Here is a 24,100-nt window from a genome sequence, read left to right as displayed (position 1 = left end):
CAAGTGAGAAAGTAACGCAAATAACTAAATACAATCTAGCACATTTTAGATATATAAGGAACTGTTTGACAACACCTGTTGCAAAACTCTATATAACTGCCATGATCCTTCCCCACCCTAACATACTGTATGACCAGCTGGACCCAGGTGAAACCAGCTGGACCAGGTGAACCAGCTGGACCCAGGAGAATAGCACAACATTAAGGCCTATCCTGTCACTTTACAAGCAAGCTCTCAAAGTTGTTGACAAAAAACCAAAGCTATACCACCATTGCAAAATCCTGGACAAACATAACCTGCTCAGCTGGGAAAATATATTAAAACACACTGATGCATGTCCCATTTTTTAAATTCTAAACGGCAAGGCACCCCCCCCACCGCTCTGCACTTTTATACAACAGAAAATTCAAACAGCAGAACCACAAGGGTCTGCCCTAAGAGGGGACTGTGGAGCCCCTCTTAGGTCCAGTTCCTTCGGCAAACACTGTTTCTCTGTGAGGGCACCTACACTCTGGAACACAATACCATGCAGATCAGGAATAACTCCTCCTATTCATACATTTAACCCAATCATAAGAACTGGCTTTTAAACAATCAAAAAATGTGAACACTTTAACTGAATCAAGGTATGATGATATTTCATCTGTTTGCATGTTTGTTTGTTCCTCTCTATTGTTGTACTACTGTTCCTATTTATTGTTGTACTGCTATTTATTTATTGGTGTACTGATGTTGTCTGCTGTACTCTATTTAATTATGTTTTTATGTTCTAGTCTTGTTGTGGTCAGTTAACAACAGCTAATGTCGAAGTGGCGTATGTGAAATCAACCTCACAATAAAATGTGTATATTACAATTATTAATGTCATATTTCAGATGATTACTTAGATATTACAATATGGTTGGTTGAGCTGGAGTTCATTATTGAGCTTACACGTTAAGGTCACAGTCATCTGAAGAACGAACCCAAACCTGGTTGTTTTATTAATTGCATTACCAAATGGGTATCAAAATAAACAGTAAGCATTGGTAACACAACTTCCCAAAGTTACAGTAAAATAAAAAGGACCCTGACTCGGACATACACAATCCAACATGTCCAACAGAAGAGAATCAGTTATATTGTTGTACACATGGTAATTTACATATATATATATATATATATTATATCTGTTTGTTGAAGGTGTCCAGGTGATGCAGACAGGCTGGACCAGAGAGTGAGAGACAGAACTGGACTCCTCACAGCAGTGAACTTCAGCTAAGGTACAAAGACTCTTTTTCATACTGTACAAAGAATCAAGAAAGATATTGGTTTAAATAAATGAAGTATTGACTTGATACACTGATATACATTCCATAAACAATACTAAATACTAGATCACTACACATCAGTTCAGTTGAGGGTTTTATCCATGCAAAAAAGTTACATTTAGATATTTAGCAATATGACTTTGTCACCTTTTAATTAATGTCTTGAAGGCAAAGATATTTAACACATAGTGAGAACTGCTACTATTTATCTCTCAATATTGTCTGTAAAAACGTGGTAAAGTTATACTTCAGACCACAGAGCAAGCTTCTACAGTTGCACTACGTTTTTGATAACAGTTCAATATTATTTTGATAATAACATATATTTCAATGTTGATGAACTTCATACTGTTCATTCGATATTTCTGATTGTCTTTGTGTGTTTGTTTGTTGTTTGTTTGTTTGTTTGTTTGTTTGTAGCCTTTATTTAACCAGGTGAAGCCCTTGAGATCAAAAGATAAGATAGCATTGTCAATACTATTACTGTTATAACTAATATATCAGGTTAAGAGGCACATTCAAATAAAGATTGGTCTTTAAATACATGTTGTCTTTTTGAGAATTGTTTGTCTAAAGTCATTCAGACATTTACAGGTTGTTAGAAAGGCATCAGGGAAAGCCTTCATGTAATCTCTAGAAATACTATGACATGCTTTCCTTTGTTGCCCAGTTTGAATGGCTTGCACTAGATTGCGTTGGGTAATATAGTATCTGATTGTTTATGTATGATATCATATTTCTTGATTTAGGTTATCATTTTCAGTTTTTAAAAGACCAAGTTCTTCAACCATTTTATGTTTTATATTAATCTGAACAAACAATATACTGTAATGTATTAAGTCTTTTTTGGTTTATTTCATTATTTAGATTTCAATTAAAAAAAATGTTTCTCTTCTGTTCTCGAAAACTATGCTCAAAGGGGGATTTGTTTTGCGCATGCTCAGTACTCAACCAATCCCGTGCGAGCAACAGCATCGTTTGCATCGCATGAATATAAATAGACCTCGCTGTCTCTCGGTGAATACATTCTACTTTGTGAGCCCTCAACCGTTGATCATGCCTGAAGCAGCCAGCGTGAAAGCGCCCAAGAAGGGCTCAAAGAAGGCGGTCATCAAGACCGCCAGCAAGACTGGCAGAAGAGGAGGAAGTCCCAGGGAAGGAGAGCTACGCCATCTACGTGTACAAAGTGATGAAGCAGGTGCACACCCCGACACCGGCATCTCCTCCAAGGCCATGGGCATCATGAACTGCTTCGTGAGCGACATCTTTGAGCGCATCGCCGGGGAGGCCTCCCGTCTGGCTCACTACAACAAGCGCTCCACCATCACCGTCCAGGGAGATCCAGACCGCCGTCCGCCCTGCTGCTGCCCGGAGAGCTGGCCAAGCACGCCGTGTCTGAGGGCACCAAGGCCGTGACCAAGTACACGAGCTCCAAGTAACCTGCTGCCGCTGCTGCTACAAACCAACGGCTCTTTTAAGAGCCCCACCCAATCCCCCACCCCCTCTACTGCTGCTTTCCTCTTTCACAAAGTGTCCCGATATACGTCAACATAGTTTGCCTTTTATAGAACTAAAATTATACATGGTACAAGTTAACACCATGTATTTAATACTTTGTTCAGAACTTGTTGGTATATTAACTTCAATTATGTCTATCTACATCACTTCCACTGGAGGTTTCACTGCTTAACAAATAAGCTATATTGTATCTTACGTGCTGCAAATATAATAATGTATGTATAGTGTATGTATACGAATGAGAATAGGTTTGTATTAACCGAGTAGGTTAACACATACAAGGAATTTGATTAGGTATATTTGGTGCATTCAAAGACACAAAAATAATCAAAATAAAATTGAACTATATACATTTTATGTATTTTTTATGTTTAATGAAGGCATACGTTATAGATCTTTATGAATAATGAGATGTCCTCAAAAATATTGAAGATAACGAAGTAGACATTACACACATTAAAATCTACACAAATAAGTTAAAACTGATGATCATTGTTTTTTATTTAGGTGGGTGTGTCATTTGAGTTATAATACGGAATATATTATTTAATAGTTAATTACACACTGTAAATAAACATTAAGTATGACACCTTTATGATTGTCTTAATGTTCTCCACACATTGAGACTTTCGCTTCTTTAAATTACAGGAGTTTATATTCATCTTTGAACGGGTGAACAACTATTTCAGAAAATACAAATGTAACGTCTCATTCGGAAAAGAATTCAGGCGGCAGACCGACCTGTTTTCTGATTGGACGATCAAAGTTACGGGTTGATCTGACCAATGAGCGTACAGCTGCGCTCCTATATACTCTGGTGAGAACTGTGACCGAGTTACTTTCTTCTCAACGTCGAAGAATAAACATATAGAAAATGTCTGGTCGCGGAAAAGGTGCAGGAAAGGTTAGGGCGAAGGCGCCAAGACCCGCTCATCCCGGGCCGGCTCCAGTTCCCCGTCGGCCGTGTCCACAGGCATCTGAGGAAGGGTAACTACGCGCCATCGTGTCGGTGCCGGAGCCCCGGTGTAACCTGGCCCGCTGTGCTGGAGTACCTGACCGCTGAGATCCTGGAGCTGGCTGGAAACGCCGCCCGGGACACACAGAAGTCCCGAATCATCCCCCGCCATCTGCAGCTCGCCGTCCGCAACGGACGAGGAGCTGAACAAGCTGCTGGGAGGAGTGGACCATCGCTCAGGGAGGCGTGCTGCCCAACATCCAGGCTGTGCTGCTGCCCAAGAAGACCGAGAAGCCCACCAAGAAGTGAGCACCCTGAACCCGCTTCTACCAACACCCCAAAGGCTCTTTTAAGAGCCACCCACTTCCAACTAAAGAACATTCCTCTCTTCACTACACGAGTACTCAAAGGCCCAGAACAGTGATCTCCCCCCTGCTCTATATGTATTGAGGTGTACAACATATAAAACCAGTCATAATTACACCAAGTCACTCAAACTAAAAACATCCAAATTATATAGCAATACACACTCAACTCTAAATTACTATGAATGATTGAATCTGTATTTCGGGGTGTAGCCTCTAAAGCAGGGGTGGGGAACCTTTTTCCTCTCAAGGGCCATTTACATTTTGTCAACATCCTCCGAGGGCCGTACAAATGATTGACCTCTGCTTAAAAATACTAAAATCACAGCCCATTCATTTGGCCTTTCTTTCATGCTGTGCAAAGAAAAAGCAACCATCCAGATATCTCACCATGACTTTCCTATCAATGTAGACATGATTTAAGTGAGTGGGGGGGGGGGGAGATTTTTTTTTTAAATGTTGAAGTTAAAAGCATCAATCTGGTGCACTTTGAGAGCAAAACTAAGAGATCTATGGATACATCTCTCAACACCCAGATGAAACAGAACTGGAAGCAGATTTCTTTTTCTTTATGGATATTTTACAAATCATTCCCCTTTCAAACTGTATTCTTGTTCATTTATAACAACTTTTTTTTACTGTCATATAGGATTTTATACCTGTTTTTCCTTTAGTCTCTTATTTTTTTAGAACTATACTGATCATATAAAGATGTGCCTTTACCTCACCGGTTGTAGGAAAAGCTTCTTATATTCGTTAGCATAGCTAGCTAACCAGATGCTAATAACAACAAAGTGATTGACTGTAGGCCTATGATCAGTATGACAGATGAACAGATCGCCACTGGGCTTTCAACTAAAGACACAGCCACGCAAAAACTGCGGCATGTGTACGGCTCCTTATGGGTACTGCGATTTGTGAAGTCCCGGCCCGGAGCCGTGTTCTGGTGCTCTCCGTCAGAACTGCATCCCTGTCAGACGAGACATATACCACGTGATGACACGTTATGCTCGTGTTGTGTTCAAGGACCCTGACCTTGGCCAGGAAAAACAGGTACTCGCTTGTTTAATTTGTTTGCGGTCTAGATTTATTTAATTTTGTTCTTTTTTGCGTGTGTTTATAAATGACCTCGAGGGCCGTACCAAAAGGTCTCGCGGGCCATATACGGCCCGGGGGCCGGAGGTTCCCCACCCCTGCTCTAAAGTAAAGCAAACTCCTCTTCACAATGTCCTTCGTGCATCCAGCAGGTTAATCACCTCATTCTCAAATGAATAGCGCTTTGGTTTCTACATCCGTCAGTCCACATAAATAAAGCCACAGCGTTTGTTGGACCCATCATTAATGTCTAACTCGGTTTACCTACACTCCATCAGGAGCTACTTGTTGGCAGGTGTCTGCAGTTCACCAACAACTGTTTGGAGCAGGACGAAAATAGTGGCTCTATTGTAGTGGATTGAATATTAGCACGTGTGTCTTTCTAACAGTTCTTTATTTATGTGTTATTTTAAGAAATTAGGTATATCTAGGTACATAATATATTAATGAAGTTATCATCTCTTTAATGTGACCATTGTATATTATATCTATACCGTTAGGAGTTAGTTTAGTAGCTCTAAAACAAACATGGTACAAACTATTATACAGCACTATTTCAACATTAAATAAATCAGTAACATCTTAAATAATATTGTTTAAACTAAACTGTATGTTATACCCAGCCCACACACAGTTAGATGCAAGTGACGCACTGCATGTTATGCAAAGTATCAGGTCTTTATGTGCAAACCTCTTCAACAACGTGAATGCTAGCCATGTACTTGCTAGCATTCTTTAGCTCCATTTGAGATAGAATCGTCACGACCGAAACATTTGGTTCAGTTTCAGTAATTGACTTGATCGTTTCGGTAGTGACAAAATGGAAAGGTAAGCAGGTACATCCCATAGTTCTGAAATAAATGTGTGTTAAAGTCTGAAAATCAGTGTGTTACTTTAAAGCTAAAGGTGATAACCGGAGAAGCATGCCATGGGCCCTTTAAGCAATAAGGTTGAGGGAATATGAAACAACCTTGAGAACTAAATACTGTGGTCACTACCGAAACACTGGATGATTTGTAAAAAAATAAGTATATTGAGTTATCAACTAAAATGATATGATACCGATTAGTTTAATGTAAGTTCAATTTCAACAATCATCAACTCTGGAGTCAATATGATCAGTATTACGCATTTTACAAAGAAAGATTTCATTATGGTTTCTATGAATTGTATAAATTGAACTTTGATTAAAAATTCACTTTTATTGATTTAATTGTGAAAACCCTCAAGAACTATTTGTTAAAATACTATTTCGATAAGGGAAGGTAAAACAATCTTAACAGGTTAATATAGTACGTTTTACTATAGTTTATGTACTATGTTTCCATACTGAACATTTTTGGTAGAGGAAGAAGATTCCAACTGTCTGAAAACACGATATAAAAATGTAGTTATTTTACTAGATGTGTGTAATTTAGATATGGTACAAAAATATATATGGACAACGTTTTGGGGAAAAAACACAATTTCAAAACATTTCCAACCTGACTGGTCAATTTGGGCAGAATGGCCCAGACATATATCTCAGGACTAGTAATTATATTCACATGTTTACAGAACAACATTATGTATTCAGTTACGTTGTTAGTATGAGCTTTATCTAAAGACACCACTAGATGTCAGTGTCGAGCCATAAATGAGAGTCTGCATTAGAACCCAGCGGTAGGAGCAATATGGATCAGCATTATATACTATACCAGGCCTATTCAAATGGCGGCCCGCGGGCCAGATGCGGCCCAGAACCAACTCCCGAGTGGCCCAGCCTCCCGTGGCCAAATTCCTACACTAGTACAGACCATGAATGCAACACTCCGCGTTGCTTAGAAACCACCAAACCACAACGCAGCACGTTTTTTGAAAGTGCATCTAGTGGTGCTAGTAACGGTGGTCCTATGATAGCAACTCTAAAACATGTCTCTCTCAACTCTGAAGTGTAAACAGAGACAAATCGGTCATTGATCTTGTGGAGCAGATGCGCGAGTCATTGCCCAAGTTAAGCTGGACCTTTTCGCGACCGACTTGAGTACGGGTCGGATGCTGCATTTTCCGACGCTCCGCAAATACAACAAATCCCCATCACATCCCCGGCACAAATCACGGATGTGATGACAGATTTCATTGCGAGGTTGAAAGAGAACTTTGGTCAATTGGATGGACTTGCTCTGCCCACAGAGGTGATGGGCTTTGTCAGAGACCCCTTCACTGTTGCAATAGAGGGGGGCGTATCCACCAGAGCAAAGGAAGTGGTCCCCTCCATCGACGAGGGGGAAATGTACACTGAAACTTATTGACATGCATTCATCCGTAACCGGATGCCCCAAGCGCAGCGCACTAACGGACCAGCGAAGTTTTGGAGTGACGTCAAAAAACAGCAGTTCCCTTCATTCAGAAAGTAGCGATCTGTGTGCTCAGTATGTTTGGATCAACATACAAATGTGAGTCAAACTTTTCACACATGAACTCAATCAAAAGTAGCACTCGCTGCTCCCTGACTGACAGCACTCTTCACCAATGTCTTAGGATTGCATTGACATCCTATGAGCCAAAAATCACTGCTCTTGTTCAAAACTAAAAATGTCACTTCTCCCATTGAGAAAGTCAGCGATGACAAATCACACATGAGGTGATAGTAAGCAGCTAGTTTACTATAGTAGACGTGTAGTGTAGTATTCATTCATGTTAGTTACCCTTATCCCTTGTTATGGGTTTGTGCACTGAAGGGTTTGACAGTTATTTTTGTATTTAAATGCCCAACATTGGGCATTTAAATGCCCAACTGAATGTGTAATTGAATAGCCCTGTACTATACTATCATAATGTGTTAATATGGACCATGCGTTAATAACCAAAGGGGGACAACGTGTTTATAAAGTATATGCACACATGTGTTTCAGGACTGGTTGCTCTGTAAGAGTGTAAGTGTGTGGCTCTTAAAAGAGCCGTTGTGTTACGGTGTTCTGGTCTCAGGTCAGTTTAAGCCCTCTCTCCGCGGATGCGGCGGGCCAGCTGGATGTCCTTGGGCATGATGGTCACCCTCTTGGCATGGATGGCGCACAGGTTGGTGTCCTCGAACAGGCCGACCAGGTAGGCCTCGCTGGACTCCTGCAGAGCCATGACGGCGGAGCTCTGGAAGCGCAGGTCGGTCTTGAAGTCCTGAGCGATCTCCCTCACCAGGCGCTGGAAGGGCAGCTTGCGGATCAGCAGCTCGGTGGACTTCTGGTAGCGGCGGATCTCCCTCAGAGCCACGGTACCGGGCCTGTAACGATGGGGCTTCTTCACGCCGCCGGTGGCCGGGGCGCTCTTACGAGCAGCCTTGGTGGCCAGCTGCTTCCTGGGAGCCTTTCCTCCGGTGGATTTACGGGCGGTCTGCTTGGTTCTTGCCATGGCTAGCTGGAGTCTGCTTCTCTGTTGGAAAGTAGTAATGTGGAAGACTTGTCTGTGTCTCTTATATAGCCAGAGCAGGCGCGGCAACGACGCTGATTGGTCGAATGTATACACGTGACACTGCAGCTCAACTATTGGTTGGTAGAGATTGGAAAATTCAAATGTCGCGCTCATTTGTTAAACTTTTCTTATTATACATCCATGTGTGACATACAGCTTTTTTTAACACTTTGTCTATGATACAAAAGTCCAGCAATGATGAAACAATTATTCTTATGTATAGAATAATTTTATAATAATAATATTTTGACGTAAATATCACTATATTTCTAATGTTATTATAGCATTCTTAAAATAGTTTTTATTATGTATGCGAATAAAACACCAAGATAAATTCTAAGTGTGTGTTACTTGGCAACAAACCCGTTATGATTTCTGATTCTCTAATAACAAAATAATGTCTTTAAATGGAGAAAATAAAGTATATGTTATCTGTGTTTCCTACTATGGAGTCAGCTATTTATAAGCAAAGCGATGACCTGAATCAAATACACTTTCAGTCACAGCTGGTGTGAAATTTGAGCATTAATTTGATAACTTTTTGGCAATGAAAGATGAAGAAATGACTTGAATGCATCTTGGAAATACACATCAATTCAATACATGAACATCTTACTTGGTCCTGATATTCACTGCTGACTGGCTCGCATCATTCACAATGGAAATATAGCATGGCGCACTGCGTGGCTCAGGTAGACAGAGAATCGTACTGAATGCTACTTGGGTGAAGTAGAATTCAGCAACATTAATACAGAAGCCTTATTGAATAGAGGAAACCACGTGACATCCAGCAAAAGGGGCTTTCTCCTCCTGGGAACTGTAGAGGAAGTCAGGAACATTTTAGTTTGAAAAGACAGCCACAATGAACAGATAGACTATGTAAAGTATTATGGTTATAGAATGATATTAATACTAGAATACATTCAGCTTTATTTAAAACATAAATAAGTAATTGATCTGAACATTGCTGTTTATTTGGTTTTTGGTGAATCTTCAAAGACCTGGAGTCAAAGTACTGAAAGCACCTCATTGGACTCCAGATGCAGATTTTCAAATTCTCGCTCACTCGGCTGGTTTCTGACAGATGTAGAAACCAAACCACTATTCATTTGAGAATGAGGTGATTAGCCTGCTGAATATACGAAGGACATTGTGAAGAGGAGTTTGCCAAGGCTTTGCTTTAGAGGCTACACCCCGAAATACAGATAAAATAATTAATAGTATTTTATAGTTAAGTTTCAAGTGTGTATTGCTATATAATTTGGGTGTTTTTAGTTTCAGTGACTTGGTCTAATATAGGACTCGTTTTATATGTTGTACACCTCAAAACATATAGTCAGGGGGAGATTACTGTTCTGTGCCTTTGAGTACTCGTGTAGCGAAGAGAGGAGTGTTCTTTAGTTGGAAGTGGGTGGCTCTTGAAAGAGCCTTTGGGGTGTTGGTAGAAGCGGGTTCAGAGTGCTCACTTCTTGGTGGGCTTCTCGGTCTTCTTGGGCAGCAGCACAGCCTGGATGTTGGGCAGCACGCCTCCCTGAGCGATGGTCACTCCTCCCAGCAGCTTGTTCAGCTCCTCGTCGTTGCGGACGGCGAGCTGCAGATGGCGGGGGATGATGCGGGACTTCTTGTTGTCCCGGGCGGCGTTTCCAGCCAGCTCCAGGATCTCAGCGGTCAGGTACTCCAGCACAGCGGCCAGGTACACCGGGGCTCCGGCACCGACACGATGGGCGTAGTTACCCTTCCTCAGATGCCTGTGGACACGGCCGACGGGGAACTGGAGCCCGGCCCGGGATGAGCGGGTCTTGGCCTTCGCCCTAACCTTTCCTGCACCTTTTCCGCGACCAGACATTTTCTATGTGATTATTCTTCGACGTTAAGAAGAAAGTAACTCGGTCACAGTTCTCACCAGACTATATAGGAGCGCAGCTGTACGCTCATTGGTCAGATTACCCGTAACTGTGATCGTCCAATCAGAAAACAGCTCGGTCTGCCGCCTGAATTCTTTTCAGAATAAGACGTTAAAGTTTCAATTTGTATTTTCTGAAATAGTTTTCACCCGTTCAAAGCTGAATATAAACTCCTGTAATTTAAGAAGCGAAAGTCTCAATGTGTGGAGAACATTAAGACATTCATAAAGGTGTCATAGTTAATGTTTATTTACAGTGTGTAATTCACTTATTAAATAATATATTCCGTATTATAACTCAAATGACACACCCACCTAAATACATGCAGCTGTAACGTGGGCTGAACATGTAATGGGAAAAAAATGATCATCAGTTTTAACTTATTTGTGTAGATTGTAATTTGTGCAATGTCTACTTTTGTTATCTTTAATAGTTTGAGGACATCACTTATTTCATATTATGATTATGTGTATTCATAAAGGTCTATAACGTATGCCTTCTCAAAATGTATATAGTTCTATTTTATTTTGATTATTTTGCTAGGTATTCTTCATTCTGTGTCTTTGTATGCACCAAATACCAAAGCAAATTCCTTGTATGTGTTAACCTACTCGGTAATACAACGACGAAGGTACGTTTTAACCGTTTGTTTTTTGGTTCTAATTGAAAAAAAAAGCAGAAACGGGTGGTTTTTTTTGTTTTTCAATTTTGCCCCAAAACGAAAAAACGGAAATTCAGCTCGTTTTTCTGTTCTTACTGTTAAAACAAGTATACCACTCTAGGGCCCTTTCTCATTTCTCTAACTCCCCTCCTCGACTCCTATCCTCGGGACTTAGTCCCGCCAACAGGAGATGCGAGCGGAGGAGCCGAGGAGGGGAACCGAGGAGAGAGGAGGCGAAGCAGCAGGCGGTTAGAGAAATGAGAACTCCTCTCCTCTGAGCGGTCATTTTAAAGAGACGTCCAGTGATGACAGGAGGCAGCAGCCCTCTGTCTGATGGACAGATGTGTTCATGACCACTTCTATATTTACTTTGATTCATTCACAGTGCGGTGTCATGAGACAATAACAGGCTACAGATGCGAACACGCAGACACACATATATATGTATATATTTATATAAATATATACAATTTCAGAATCAAACAGAGCACTCTCATAATAACGTAACACTATCAGAGACTGGATATCCCCCCCCCCCCCCTCTCTGGTCGCTACAATGAGGAAAATAAATTACGGGCCAAAAGTAAGCAGAGGACACCAAACCAACAGAGACCTGTCTGTCCACTGCATCTACGCACACACTGTACCACACGCACCTACAGCTCCTAAAACAGGCTACAGCCGTTGTGTATTTTATTGTGAAGCACTGAATGGTTTTAGAAAAATATGCAAAAATAGCAAATAAAGAGAGTAGGCCTGTTATACTGAGTGATATATATTCTACACACTGCTCTGCTTTCTGCACGGACCTCACAGCTGTTCTCACTGTAAACATCGCGTCGCGATGAAAGCAGTTAATAAAATAATATCCAGGGGATGCATGCAGAGCTGTCATTGGCTGAGATAAGTCCGGCCGTGCGTCACGACTCTTTGAAACATCTCTGTTGCCGGAAATGCATCCACGAAGGAGCCCATCAGTGTATCCTCGGTTATAGCCAGGCCCGCCTTAACCTGCCATCAGGCCCTGGGGCTAATGGTTTTGTAGGCCCCCTATTTAAACAACAAATCAAAGTCATTTATAGCCTCGGCAGGCTCTGTGATCGCACTTCTCCACTCTGCTCTACGCGCGCCTGGTCCTCTCCTCCAGATGAGTGACGTATCGGGCCTCCCTCATGTATTTGTCCGGTTGCCGTTGGCTCCCCTCCAAGTAGCAAGTCCTCGTCGTCTTCTCATCTCCTCCAACAGATAATGTCCCTCCTGTCTGTTTTTCCACTCCCGCTACTCCATCGCTATCAGAACCAGACGGCCTACTTGGCTCCGAGGCCCCGCGGCCGGCACTGCTGCCGCTCGGTACAGAACTAATCTGTCCTTCCTCCTCATCCTGGTTTACAGGTTTAAAATAACCTGGAAGCTTCAGCATGTTTTGTAACAGCTGCTTGTCTCGAAACTCCTTTTCCCTCAACAATTTCCTTTCCCGAGCGCCACTCTCAAACTTTTTCTTCTCAAACTTTTTCTCCTAAACAACCTTCATCTGTCACTCAATCATTCGCAATTTGAATAAGTCACATGTGAAATATTCTCATTCTGATTGGCTGTTAAGTGGTGCCCACTGACTGTTTCGGAGTCATCATGTTTGAGAACAATCTCTGGAATCCATCGATCTGATTGATTAGCGGAGCAAATGATCAAAATACTACGGAGGGAAGATATTTTCGTTTGGATTACTGGTCTGGGGGAAGCTCGCGAGTGTGTGTGTTTGTGTATTTTTGCGTTTGTGTGTATTGTGTTTGTTTCCCGGGGAACGAGAAACACAGGCTGTTGTTATGCCTGCTGTGAGGAAAGTTACTCCGTTCTCCGCTTGTAATTATGCCGTTACAAACTTCAACGTTGTATTTATCATCTGAATTTGCCGAAACAATTTTAATATTCTGAAAGCCAAGACTTTGTTTATTTGAAACCAGATGAAAACAAACTGTAACGGACCCTGCCGTGTTATCTATGATTACTATACGCCTTACATTCATAATGTCAGCCGGAGGGAGGGGGAGCTGTCATCTTCCCTTTACAAGCTTCAAAAATGTATTTATCTTGTGATTTTGGAAATAAAAGTTTCATATTCTGAAAGCCAAGACTTTGTTTATTAAAATGTTTTTTAAAAACATCCGAAATAAAAAACTTTTTTTTTTTTAATTAATTTTTTTAAACTTTTTTATTGGCTCATGATAGGCCCCTGATCTCAGTAGGCCCCTGGGCTTCAGCCCAGGTCAGCCCGTGCATTAAGGCGGCCCTGGTTATAGCTCCTCCAGAGAGACTCCTCGACACTCGGTCCTCGGTCCTCGAAGTGCATTTAGAGAAATGAGATGTCCTTCAACATGGCGCGCTACAATTCATTTCCGGGTCACTACCGGAGGACCGAGGAGTCGAGGAGTTGAGGAGGGGGATTTGATGAAATGAGAAAGGGCCAATGACAGCTCTGCATGCATCCCCTGGATATTATTTTAGTAACTGCTTTCATAGCGAAGCAATGTTTACAGTGAGAACAGCTGTGAGGTCCGTGCAGAAAGCAGAGCAGAGTGTAGAATATATATCACTCAGTATAACAGGCCTACTCTCTTTATTTGCTTTAGTTTAGTAGATATCTACAAACAAAGAGTCGATATTTTTCTAAAACCATTCAGTGCTTCACATAATAAAATACACAACAGCTGTAACCTAATTATGTGTAGGTGTGTGTGGTACAGTGTGTGTGTGTGTGTGTGTGTGTGTGTGTGTGTGTGTGTGTGTGTGTGTGTGTGTGTGTGTGTGTGTGTGTGTGTGTGTGTGTGTGTGTGTGTGTGTGTGTGTGTGTGTGTGTGTGTGTGTGTGTGTGTGTGTGTGTGTGTGTGTGTGTGTGTGTGTGTGTGTGTGGTACAGTGTGTGTGTAGATGCAGCGGACAGACAGGTCTCAGTTGGTTTGGTGTCCTCTGCTTACTTGTAATACTTGTAAATAAAACTTTTGGCCCGTAATTTTTTTTTCTTTCATTGTAGCAACCAGAGGGGGGGGGGGGGGGTATATCCAGTCCAATCTGATCTCACCAGAATGCGTGACTCAACCACGACTCCTTAACACCACATTGCGGAGTCACGTATTCTGCTACATTCACGTGTCGGCACCACGCAAACAACACCAATGTAAATGAGGCTCCTTTGTCGTGGTGCACACACGCATTTCCACAACGTCCCGCAGTGAGCTTTTATTCTATAAAACGTTTTTTAAATCTACTTTATAGCTTGTAGTAACTCACGGGAGGCTTCTTTTATTTTATTTGTATTCATAATCATTTTATTTTTCGTCAGAATGTAAAAATTACATTAGTTACGAATTTTTGTTCTCAGAAAACAGTGCATTGTGTGTAATGCAACTGTGATTTTTATTAAATTAGTTAGTTTTTAAGGAAGGCCAGAGCTTCAGCTGTGTCAAATAGATTGTTCCCTTTAGTTAACGTTATTTAAAAGATAATTATCATGTCCCCTGTATTGTATTACGAGCGTCCATTCCCATTGGATAGCGGAGGATTTTTCACCCGGAAGTAAGTATTCTCCTTACTGTCGATTGATTTTACAGTGATATCTGAACTACTCATCGACCAAAAAACACCAGATTATCCTTGTTAATTACACAACATTGATTGGTTTGAATTGTGTGCAATGCTTTTGTATTTTTCCCCATCGATTCGGAGAAACGAATATTTTTTCGGAGTTTTTGGATGGCAGAAGACACTACACTACCCAGAATCCTCAGCTATCGTTTGGGACTACACCATGTGCTTAGCTTGACAAACCCCGTGATCAGTCCTCAAGCTCTGTGATTGGATGATGGAGTGGCAGTGTGCAAAGTTTACACAGAGCGTCAAAAAGCACCTTGAAATGGAATGAAACCCATCGACGGCACACTATTCAAAACAGGAATCGAACGTGTCCTATCCCCCTCCCCCCTTAGGTCGCAGGGTCCTCCAGCAGTGCAACACAATAAAACAGATACACAGAAAAAATAGTGCAATAAGAGTCTATATACAAGTGATTGGAATCTTTTTTTATTTGTATTGAACCTTTATTTAACAAGATAAAAGCATTGAGATACAATCTCATTTTCAATGCTGACCTGGCCAAGAAGGCAGCAACGTTACACATAACACACACATATAAAAGAGAACATAACTAAGAAAACAAAAGACAAAAAAGCAGTCACTACATTGTGAATATGATATATTAGATAAATAATTTCTAAGTAGCAGCCAGATTAATGTTATGGATGTTGTTTCTAAATTCAGGTGTTTAATAGTCTTATGGCCTGTGGGATGAAGCTGTCCCTGTCTCTGGTGGTTTTAGTCCGGATGCTGCGGTACCGCCTGCCAGACTGCAGCAGACAGAACAGTTTGTGGCTGGGGTGATGGGGTCTTTTATAATCCTGAGGGCTTTCTTTAAGGTTAATGTGGTATTTTTACTGCATTTATTTTAGTTACTTTACAGATTTGGATTAATGATGTGAAATATAAACAACCCTTAAATCAGACTTTAGTTACACCTGAGTGAGATTCAGTGAAGGTGATCGTCAAGTGCCAACAATCAGGCAAGATATTTGATAGTTGGTGCTTGAGAAGACTAAACATTTATCTGCAGATCCGTATAAAGCATATTCCTTACTTGTTATTCTCTAATCGTTCATTAAAGACTGTATATAATTGATATTTTGCACATCCCTTTCAAGATTTCAAGATTTTCTCAGGTTTATTGACATAATTATCATATACACAACTACGGTGTAGTTATGCAATGAATGTAAAACTTGGGTCACAGGTTCCTCAACAGTGCATTACAAGACATCTATCAATATGTGTGTACCTCCACCATTAAACTCTCATATTCTGCACATTTCTTATTCTATCTAACATCTTATACGAGTATAATAAATATGTATAATATCTGTTAAAATAAGTGCTTCAACATAGTTAACATTGCAGGAAAGTTGATTGTCAAGTTCCAAAACAAACCATGCAATATATTAGATGTACTTTGTCAGGCTTAATATGTATCTGTAGATAGATACCCCCAAAGCTTTTCTCTTATTTAAAAGAAGACCTTAGCCTAAAGTATTCTTTAATGTTTAAATAAAGCCTTATTAGTTTGTCTGTTTTGCACATCCTCCTATCAGGCACTAAACTGTTTTATTGTAGATATTATTTACAGTATCTTCTTGATATTTTCTATTCTATATTTATATAATTGACCTTCTACTTTCCCACTCTTTTGTATGTAATCTTGATGTAACTCACGGGAGGCTTCTTTTATTTTATTTGTATTCATAATAATAATATAAAACGGACTAGTCAAATCAAGCAATCTGATTGGTTCTTAGCCGTGATATACTGAGCGTATACCACGGGAAGAATTGTAAGTTACTTTTCACAACAAGTCAGTATCCCTCCGCGCCTGAGAAAAACAGTATACAGTTGGGCTGAAAAGCAAACTGCAAACAGTTTGCTTGGTTGTCCACCCTCCGCTTCGCGTCGGGCTGAACCACGCCCCTTAGCTGTGATATAATGAGCATATACCACGGCCTGTCGTGAGCTATTGCTTAAATATATTTCTGTCACATCATTATTAAGCCTCAACTCAGCTCCTATACGTCTCAAAGAAAACCCATCATTCAGGGCTCGTTACATTTATTTGTATTGTGAGAATAATCAATATACAGGACCCTATACCCTAAAGTGGACAGCAGTTCAGTCGTTTATTGTTAAGTTTATTGTTTATTGTTAAGTGGTGTGTGTTCAAATTCCAGGTTCCATGATATCATCATACAGAAAATTATTGTTGTAGTTTTCTTTAGCTGTATGACTTGTTAATTGTTCATCTGCAATGTTTAATAAATGGAAAATTGTTTGAATGTGTGTCCATGGTATGTTTAATTATGTTTCTAAACACAGGCAAATAGCTGCATACGTAAGGCAATACAATCAAACACTAGTATTTTATCATCCTCGCATTAACAGAACATTTGGAAATCAAACATTAATCAGAGGTTGTCGAAGTACTCAGATCTTGTACTTGAGTAAAAGTAGAAGTAATCAGATCTTGTACTTGAGTAAAAGTAGAAGTACTCAGATCTTGTACTTGAGTAAAAGTAGAAGTAATCAGATCTTGTACTTGAGTGAAAGTAGAAGTACTCAGATCTTGGACTTGAGTAAAAGTAGAAGTAATCAGATCTTGTACTTGAGTGAAAGTATAAGTACTCAGATCGTGTACTTGAGTAAAAGTACCAGAGTGTAGGAATACTCTGTTAGTAAAAGTCCTGCATTCAAAATGTTCCTCAAGTGAAAGGAGAAAAGTATTCTCATCAACATATAGGGAAATAGCGACAGTGAAAGTAGTCGTTGTGCAGATTGGTCCATTTCAGAATAATATATATGATATGTTTTATAATGATTGATCATGAAAGTGTTCTCAGAGCTGGTGAAGGTGCAGCTAGTCTGAAGTACTTTGTAGACTGCAGGGTAGATGGTGGATTTACTCCAGGTAGAACTAAAGTCTGATTTAAGTGTTGATTATATTTCACATAATTAATCCAAATCTGTAAAGTTACTAAAGGTTTTAAATATATGTTGTGGAGTAAAAGTGGCTACGCTTTAAACTCTAAAATATAGTTACAGAAAGACAGACAGACAGACATCGAGATAGAAAGACATCGAGACAGACATATACATAGAAAGACAGACATACGGACAGACTGTCTTCTGTACTTGTATGTATGAATATAATAATATACGTATATTTGTAACGCAGTCTAAAGGCAAAGACGTAGAACCTTTATTTTGAAGAGTACAGCGCAAGCATAGGGCACACTAGCCAATCAGAAGCAAGGAGACGCTGGAGACACACCCACTTATGGAAACGAAAGTGGTATACTTGTTTTAACAGTAAGAACAGAAACACGAAAAAACGAGCTGAATTTCCGTTTTTTCGTTTTGGGGCAAAATTGAAAAACAAAAAAACGACCCGTTAATTTTGTTTCAATTAGAACGAAAAAACAAACGGTTAAAACTTACCTTCGTTTACAACCTATTCCCATTCGTATACATACACTGTACATACATTATTATATTTGCAGCACTTAAGATACAATATAGCTTTATTTGTTAAGCATTAAACCTCCAGGTGGAAGTGATGTAGATAAACAGAAATTGAAGTGATATTATTCATTTGATTTCATGATCCCCTGTGTTTGCGTCAAGTATAAATTACTTTCCATTTTTCTCAGAATTAAAACAAAACCAAGTTTGACAGTTAAAAGGAGTTCATATACTACCAGAGGGAGTGCGTGTCTGTATGAGAGCCTTTCTGTCATTACAGGGTTAGATATATAATCTGTCTAACACATTTAAGATTGTTATTATAAATCATACTACTATATAAATATAGTTGTATTGTGATGTACATGAGAACAGCTGTGCTAAATGAAGGTCTCTCACTGTTGGGTAACAAAGACTGTATTTAGAACACAGCCAGGGCCTGTCCTGATGGGAGTGTGTTTGCAGACAGCAGAATTACCTCTGTTTAACAAATAATTGTTTACAACTACTGCCTTTTTTCACCTTGAGTCTTTAAAACAACATCTCGCCTAACTATATTACTAGTTTTATTGAGAATATGAAGCATTTTAAGTTGTTCAGGAGATCATTTATAGGAAAAAGTCGCAGATTAGTCCTTCTCGCGGCAGTAGTTTTAGGAGGTTTAAAGGCTTCCCAATAAAAACACAACAATATGTAAAGCTTTATTTCGCTTCTATATGAAGATAAAGTAATCCACTATCGATTCGATTAACCTTTGAAATTCAACTCGTTCTCTAAATGTGTATTTTGTACAGTTTTAGCTGAAGAGAAAGCACAAAGTGGCACAGTTTTTCTGCAGCTCCTGCGTGAGCCACTGAGTTGAGTCTCTACGGTTCTCATGGTGTGTTTAAGTTCGTCTCTTCGCTGGGATTTCTCTATCCTCTCATCAGACCGAGAATCCTCCCGACAGCATCATGGCCGCAGAAGAAGCTCCCGCTGAAGTCGCCGTCGCCGCCGCCGCCCCGGCAAAGGCACCGGTAAAAGCACCAGCAAAGGCACCAGCCAAGTCCCCGAAGAAGAAGGCAGCCAAGCCGGCCAAGAAGGTTGGTCCCGGAGCCGCTGAGCTCATCTTGAAGGCGGTCACCGCCTCCAAGGACCGTAAAGGGATCTCTTACATCGCGGTGAAGAAGGCGCTGGCCGCTCAGGGCTACGAACACACCGCTCACATTAAACGCGCCGTGAAGAGGTTACTCGAGAATGGAGCCCTGGTGCAGGTCAAGGGAACCGGAGCCAGCGGCTCCTTCAAGGCCGCCGAGAAGCCCAAGAAGGCAGCGAAGAAGCCCGCAGCCAAAGCCAAGAAGCCGGCAGCAGCGAAGAAACCCGCCGCTAAGAAGCCAGTAACTCCCAAGAAGGTAGCGAAGAAGCCTGCTACTGCTGCTAAGAAAACCCCCGTGAAGAAGATTACTAAGAGCCCGAAGAAGAAGGTGGCAGTGGCCAAGAAGGCAGCCCCCAAGAAGGCAGCGACCCCCAAGAAGACAGTAACCCCCAAGAAAGCTGTGAAGAAGGCGGTTAAACCAGCTGTCAAGGCAGCGAAGAAGGCACCAGCCAGGAAATCATCGAGGAAGTAAACGGATCCTCGCCTTCATCTCCAAAAGGCTCTTTTAAGAGCCACCCACATAAACCAAAAGAGCACTTCTCCTGTTTTAAGATTATAATGTTGCATACATCCAAGTTTGTTTACATCTGCTGCATATTAATTTGCAAAAACCAGAAGACATTGTGGTTATTTATCATTATCGCATAAGTTAGTTAATTTTACAACACATTTTATTATGTTGCTATATTAGTAGACATTCATTTCACAGAAGGCTCCTCTGACAGTCACTCACAACATACACATTTTCCCATATCCTTGATAGTGTATAAACCCTATGTAAATATTTTGTACGCCTATACAACTTCATATAAATGTACATCGAAACTTACTTAATGCTACATATAATTGTGACTATATTATTACACATTAATTCACTTTTACTTGAGGAGATCGGATTAGATCCTGATTTTGATAATAAATAAATGATTTTACTTTGTATGTTTAATAATTAAATTAGATTATATTGGATATTCTTTAATGGTCACATTGTTCATTTGTTTTGTCACTTCAGCATGCCAAACTATCTTATAGTGTGCTTCACTTTGATCCTTTAAAGTATACTTTATTTTAAAATATTTCTCTAAGAATACACTATATTGTTTGAGTATATGTGTATAGTCAGATCTATTTTATAGTATATGTTATTCGATGATTTAATTATGTGAGGTCTATTGTACTTGACACAGTGAATGGACTAACGCTTCTCTGATTGGTCGATGGTAGTACCACTCGACCTGACCAATCAACGGCCAGATGTTCACTATATAAACCACCACCAAACGTTGAGGAAGTATTGTTTTCTGCTAACCTAAACAGAAAATGTCAGGAAGAGGCAAGACCGGAGGAAAGGCCAGAGCGAAGGCCAAGACCCGCTCATCCCGGGCCGGGCTCCAGTTCCCCGTCGGCCGTGTCCACAGGCATCTGAGGAAGGGCAACTACGCCCATCGTGTCGGTGCCGGAGCCCCGGTGTACCTGGCTGCTGTGCTGGAGTACCTGACCGCTGAGATCCTGGAGCTGGCTGGAAACGCCGCCCGGGACAACAAGAAGTCCCGTATCATCCCCCGCCATCTGCAGCTCGCCGTCCGCAACGACGAGGAGCTGAACAAGCTGCTGGGAGGAGTGACCATCGCTCAGGGAGGCGTGCTGCCCAACATCCAGGCTGTGCTGCTGCCCAAGAAGACCGAGAAGCCCGCCAAGAAGTGAGCACCCTGAACCCGCTTCTACCAACACCCCAAAGGCTCTTTTAAGAGCCACCCACTTCCAACTAAAGAACATTCCTCTCTTCACTACACGAGTACTCAAAGGCCCAGAACAGTGATCTCCCCCCTGCCCTATATGTATTGAGGTGTACAACATGTCATACTGCAGAATCAACTGATCTGTGAAGGTCTTCATTGTCATTACCATGGGCATCACTTTTGTTATAAACAGTGGTGGGGACAATTTCTCCCTATTTAACATCAGCATAGTAGACAAAATATGCTGCCCCCCCCTTGGGTGTTGAACCTTGAGCACCTGCATGAATAACCAATGCATAGACCAGGGGTACTCAAACTTTTTTGTTAAAGGTTCACTGAATTTTATACTAGTTAATGGTCCGGATCAACGCCAGTAAAGTCCCCCCCCCCCCCCCACCCCCGGAGCGGATCAACGAAACTGAAATTAAGAAGCGGTTTCGGCGCGCTATAAATGGGGCCCCCTTGAGGGGGTTTCCCGACGTGTCGTTGCAGTACATTAAAGGGTGTTTCATGTTGTTGTTGTTGTTGTTGTTGCTGTGGACCTTCTTAATATTTTATTTTTTATTTTGAAATGTTTACGTTTATTCTGGTTTGTTTTGTGTTTGTATCTTTTATTTTAAATGTATTTATTTATTTTATGTTTTGTGAGCTGAGCCATGTGATTTTATATTTTATGTATCTCTGTACAGCACTTTGGTCAGGAGGTTTTAAAGTGCTATATAAATAAAGTTGGATTGGATTAATCTACTTTATTTGGGGGCTCCCATCTGGTCCAAGCACTTGCCTGTAGGTAAACGGCGCCCCTGTATACACACACACATTCAATACATACATACAGTATGATGGCCCGAATTAGTGGGAGAAATGGCATTAGAAGTATTTCACACGGTGTGTGAAAAGAACAGCAGAGAGGGAACAAAGGAACGGAACAAACTGGCGGGCTAGAATTAACCAGGGTGTCTTCAACCACGTCCGCATATCAGCTTTAAATATGGCCGTTATCCATAGTGAGTACATCATAACTCTGCAATTATGTCTGGAAGAGGAAAGGGCGGAAAGGGACTCGGCAAAGGAGGCGCTAAGCGCCACCGCAAAGTGCTCCGTGATAACATCCAGGGCATCACCAAGCCCGCCATCCGCCGTCTGGCTCGCCGCGGCGGAGTGAAGCGTATCTCCGGTCTGATCTACGAGGAGACCCGCGGTGTGCTGAAGGTGTTCCTGGAGAACGTGATCCGTGATGCCGTCACCTACACCGAGCACGCCAAGAGGAAGACGGTGACCGCCATGGATGTGGTGTACGCTCTGAAGAGGCAGGGCCGCACCCTGTACGGCTTCGGGGGATAAACTCATCTGACTGAAACACACAAAGGCTCTTTTAAGAGCCGCCCACCTCACTTTGAGAGCTCTGTCCTTGTGATTTACTGATTTATTAACACGTTTTTTATCCTTTACTAATTCATCAAAATGCCTACTCTAATATAGATAATTAAAATCCATGTTATTACCTGTTTATTACTAAAGGTAGAATAATGCAATATGATTAAAAAAAATATTATACTAGAATTTTAAGTAAAGTGGTTTGTACTGCATTAACCGAGAGGATAAACCAACTTTCACGCTTTCCTTTATTAAACATTATAACGAGGGGACTACTGGGTATTAGTGATGGGAATTCCGGCTCTTCTTGGTGAGCCGGATCATTTGGCTCGGCTCACCAAGAAGAGGGCTCTTCAGTTTACCACATATTATACCTTTTATTCATATCACTTAAATTATTCAATACATACTTTGTACTGAAGTATTCAAAAGTAAAAATTCCATGTTTAATATAAATGATTTGCTGTGGCCAATTGTTTTCATTGCATTTACAGACCTGTGTAACTCTGATACTGTGGTGACACGTTATGGGACATAATTCACCTCTCTTATTGTGTTGCCACACGGACCCTTTAGTGGGAACACCTGGAGAGTTAGCCTCCATTCCTGCTAGCTCGTTAAGCAGAGCAGACGATGTGTTGACCTCTCTATATTTAATGGATAATAAAGAGTGGAACTCCGTTCTGAATACACCGCCTCCGACTCCCTTTTCCTGGCGCTACAATACCACCCAATGAATGCATTGACTTGCTTGTAGAACCACGCCACACAAAACAGATAGCAACACCTATAAAACCTATGTTGCAAAAGTATTATATTTTCAATTTACACACGGCATCTATTGCACGTTGTTAGGAGATATAAATGATAACTAGGCCGCATTTCCAAATCTCCCCGCGTCCCTAAACAAGCTGTTATCTTACATGAAGGAAATCCAGAGCATACACTTAACCGTTAAACAATAATCCACTTTAATGGTAATATACAATGCAATACAATCAAAACATTACCATACACAACCATATCGTATCATATGTGTAATGTCAGGAGTTGGCCTACTCCTGGCTCCTGCCCACAGGCCGCCACGACCTCCCAGTCCAAGCGGCACGAGAAGAGAGAGAAGGTTGGAGGTTGGAGAAGTCGTTATTCAATTTATTCTGGCTTCGTGTGATTAAAAGCAACACGATCATCGACCCGACGCAGTTGTTGTTGTTGTTGTTGTGAGCGCCGTAATGGCTGCCGTTGGGGAGCAAATCAGCGATGTACACGGTGACGTCATGACGCAGCTCTGGGGCGCCAGTGGGCGGTGTGAACAGAGCGGGAGCTGAAAAGGGAAACCGGAGCTGAACCAGAAAAGCTCCCGCTGGGAGCTAGAAACTGAAAAGCGCTGGTGTGAAAGCCGCAAGAGTGGATAATCTGGACTCGGTGAGACAGAGAAAGAAATCCCAGCAAAGAGCGGGCCTTAAACACACCATGAGAGCCGTAGAG

General features: G+C 41.3%; 5 protein-coding genes and 2 pseudogenes across 5 annotated transcripts; 5 read left to right on the top strand and 2 right to left on the bottom strand.

The window, feature by feature from the left end:
- The first annotated feature begins 2,366 nt into the window (after window positions 1-2,366).
- LOC117442170 (histone H2B 1/2-like) lies at window positions 2,367-2,768 on the top strand (annotated as a pseudogene).
- A 934-nt stretch (window positions 2,769-3,702) lies between these two features.
- LOC117442143 (late histone H2A.L3-like) lies at window positions 3,703-4,092 on the top strand (annotated as a pseudogene).
- Window positions 4,093-8,216: 4,124 nt separating this feature from the next.
- Window positions 8,217-8,645, bottom strand: LOC117442141 (histone H3). The gene has a single exon (XM_034078145.2). It carries the CDS (start codon window positions 8,625-8,627, stop codon window positions 8,217-8,219), a length of 411 nt encoding a protein of 136 aa, XP_033934036.1. The 5' UTR covers window positions 8,628-8,645.
- A 1,504-nt stretch (window positions 8,646-10,149) lies between these two features.
- On the bottom strand, window positions 10,150-10,549 carry LOC117442149 (late histone H2A.L3-like). The gene has a single exon (XM_034078152.2). The coding sequence runs from the start codon at window positions 10,531-10,533 to the stop codon at window positions 10,150-10,152; it is 384 nt and encodes a 127-aa protein (XP_033934043.1). The 5' UTR covers window positions 10,534-10,549.
- Window positions 10,550-19,099: 8,550 nt separating this feature from the next.
- LOC117442132 (histone H1-like) lies at window positions 19,100-20,372 on the top strand. Its single transcript, XM_034078137.2, has one exon. It carries the CDS (start codon window positions 19,315-19,317, stop codon window positions 19,966-19,968), a length of 654 nt encoding a protein of 217 aa, XP_033934028.1. The 5' UTR covers window positions 19,100-19,314; the 3' UTR covers window positions 19,969-20,372.
- Window positions 20,373-20,670: 298 nt separating this feature from the next.
- On the top strand, window positions 20,671-21,603 carry LOC117442145 (histone H2A-like). The gene has a single exon (XM_034078147.2). The coding sequence runs from the start codon at window positions 20,817-20,819 to the stop codon at window positions 21,198-21,200; it is 384 nt and encodes a 127-aa protein (XP_033934038.1). The 5' UTR covers window positions 20,671-20,816; the 3' UTR covers window positions 21,201-21,603.
- A 660-nt stretch (window positions 21,604-22,263) lies between these two features.
- Window positions 22,264-22,592, top strand: LOC117442172 (histone H4). The gene has a single exon (XM_034078173.2). The coding sequence runs from the start codon at window positions 22,268-22,270 to the stop codon at window positions 22,577-22,579; it is 312 nt and encodes a 103-aa protein (XP_033934064.1). The 5' UTR covers window positions 22,264-22,267; the 3' UTR covers window positions 22,580-22,592.
- Window positions 22,593-24,100: the final 1,508 nt, after the last annotated feature.

The sequence above is a fragment of the Pseudochaenichthys georgianus genome, unplaced genomic scaffold (assembly GCF_902827115.2).
Source record: "Pseudochaenichthys georgianus unplaced genomic scaffold, fPseGeo1.2 scaffold_308_arrow_ctg1, whole genome shotgun sequence".
NCBI classification, from domain to species: domain Eukaryota; kingdom Metazoa; phylum Chordata; class Actinopteri; order Perciformes; family Channichthyidae; genus Pseudochaenichthys; species Pseudochaenichthys georgianus.
This window is presented reverse-complemented; position numbering and strand designations above follow the sequence as displayed.

Bases quoted from the DNA above. Each gene is read 5' to 3' on its own strand.
- LOC117442141 (XM_034078145.2), bottom strand. From the start codon at position 8,627: ATGGCAAGAACCAAGCAGACCGCCCGTAAATCCACCGGAGGAAAGGCT.
- LOC117442149 (XM_034078152.2), bottom strand. From the start codon at position 10,533: ATGTCTGGTCGCGGAAAAGGTGCAGGAAAGGTTAGGGCGAAGGCCAAG.
- LOC117442132 (XM_034078137.2), top strand. From the start codon at position 19,315: ATGGCCGCAGAAGAAGCTCCCGCTGAAGTCGCCGTCGCCGCCGCCGCC.
- LOC117442145 (XM_034078147.2), top strand. From the start codon at position 20,817: ATGTCAGGAAGAGGCAAGACCGGAGGAAAGGCCAGAGCGAAGGCCAAG.
- LOC117442172 (XM_034078173.2), top strand. From the start codon at position 22,268: ATGTCTGGAAGAGGAAAGGGCGGAAAGGGACTCGGCAAAGGAGGCGCT.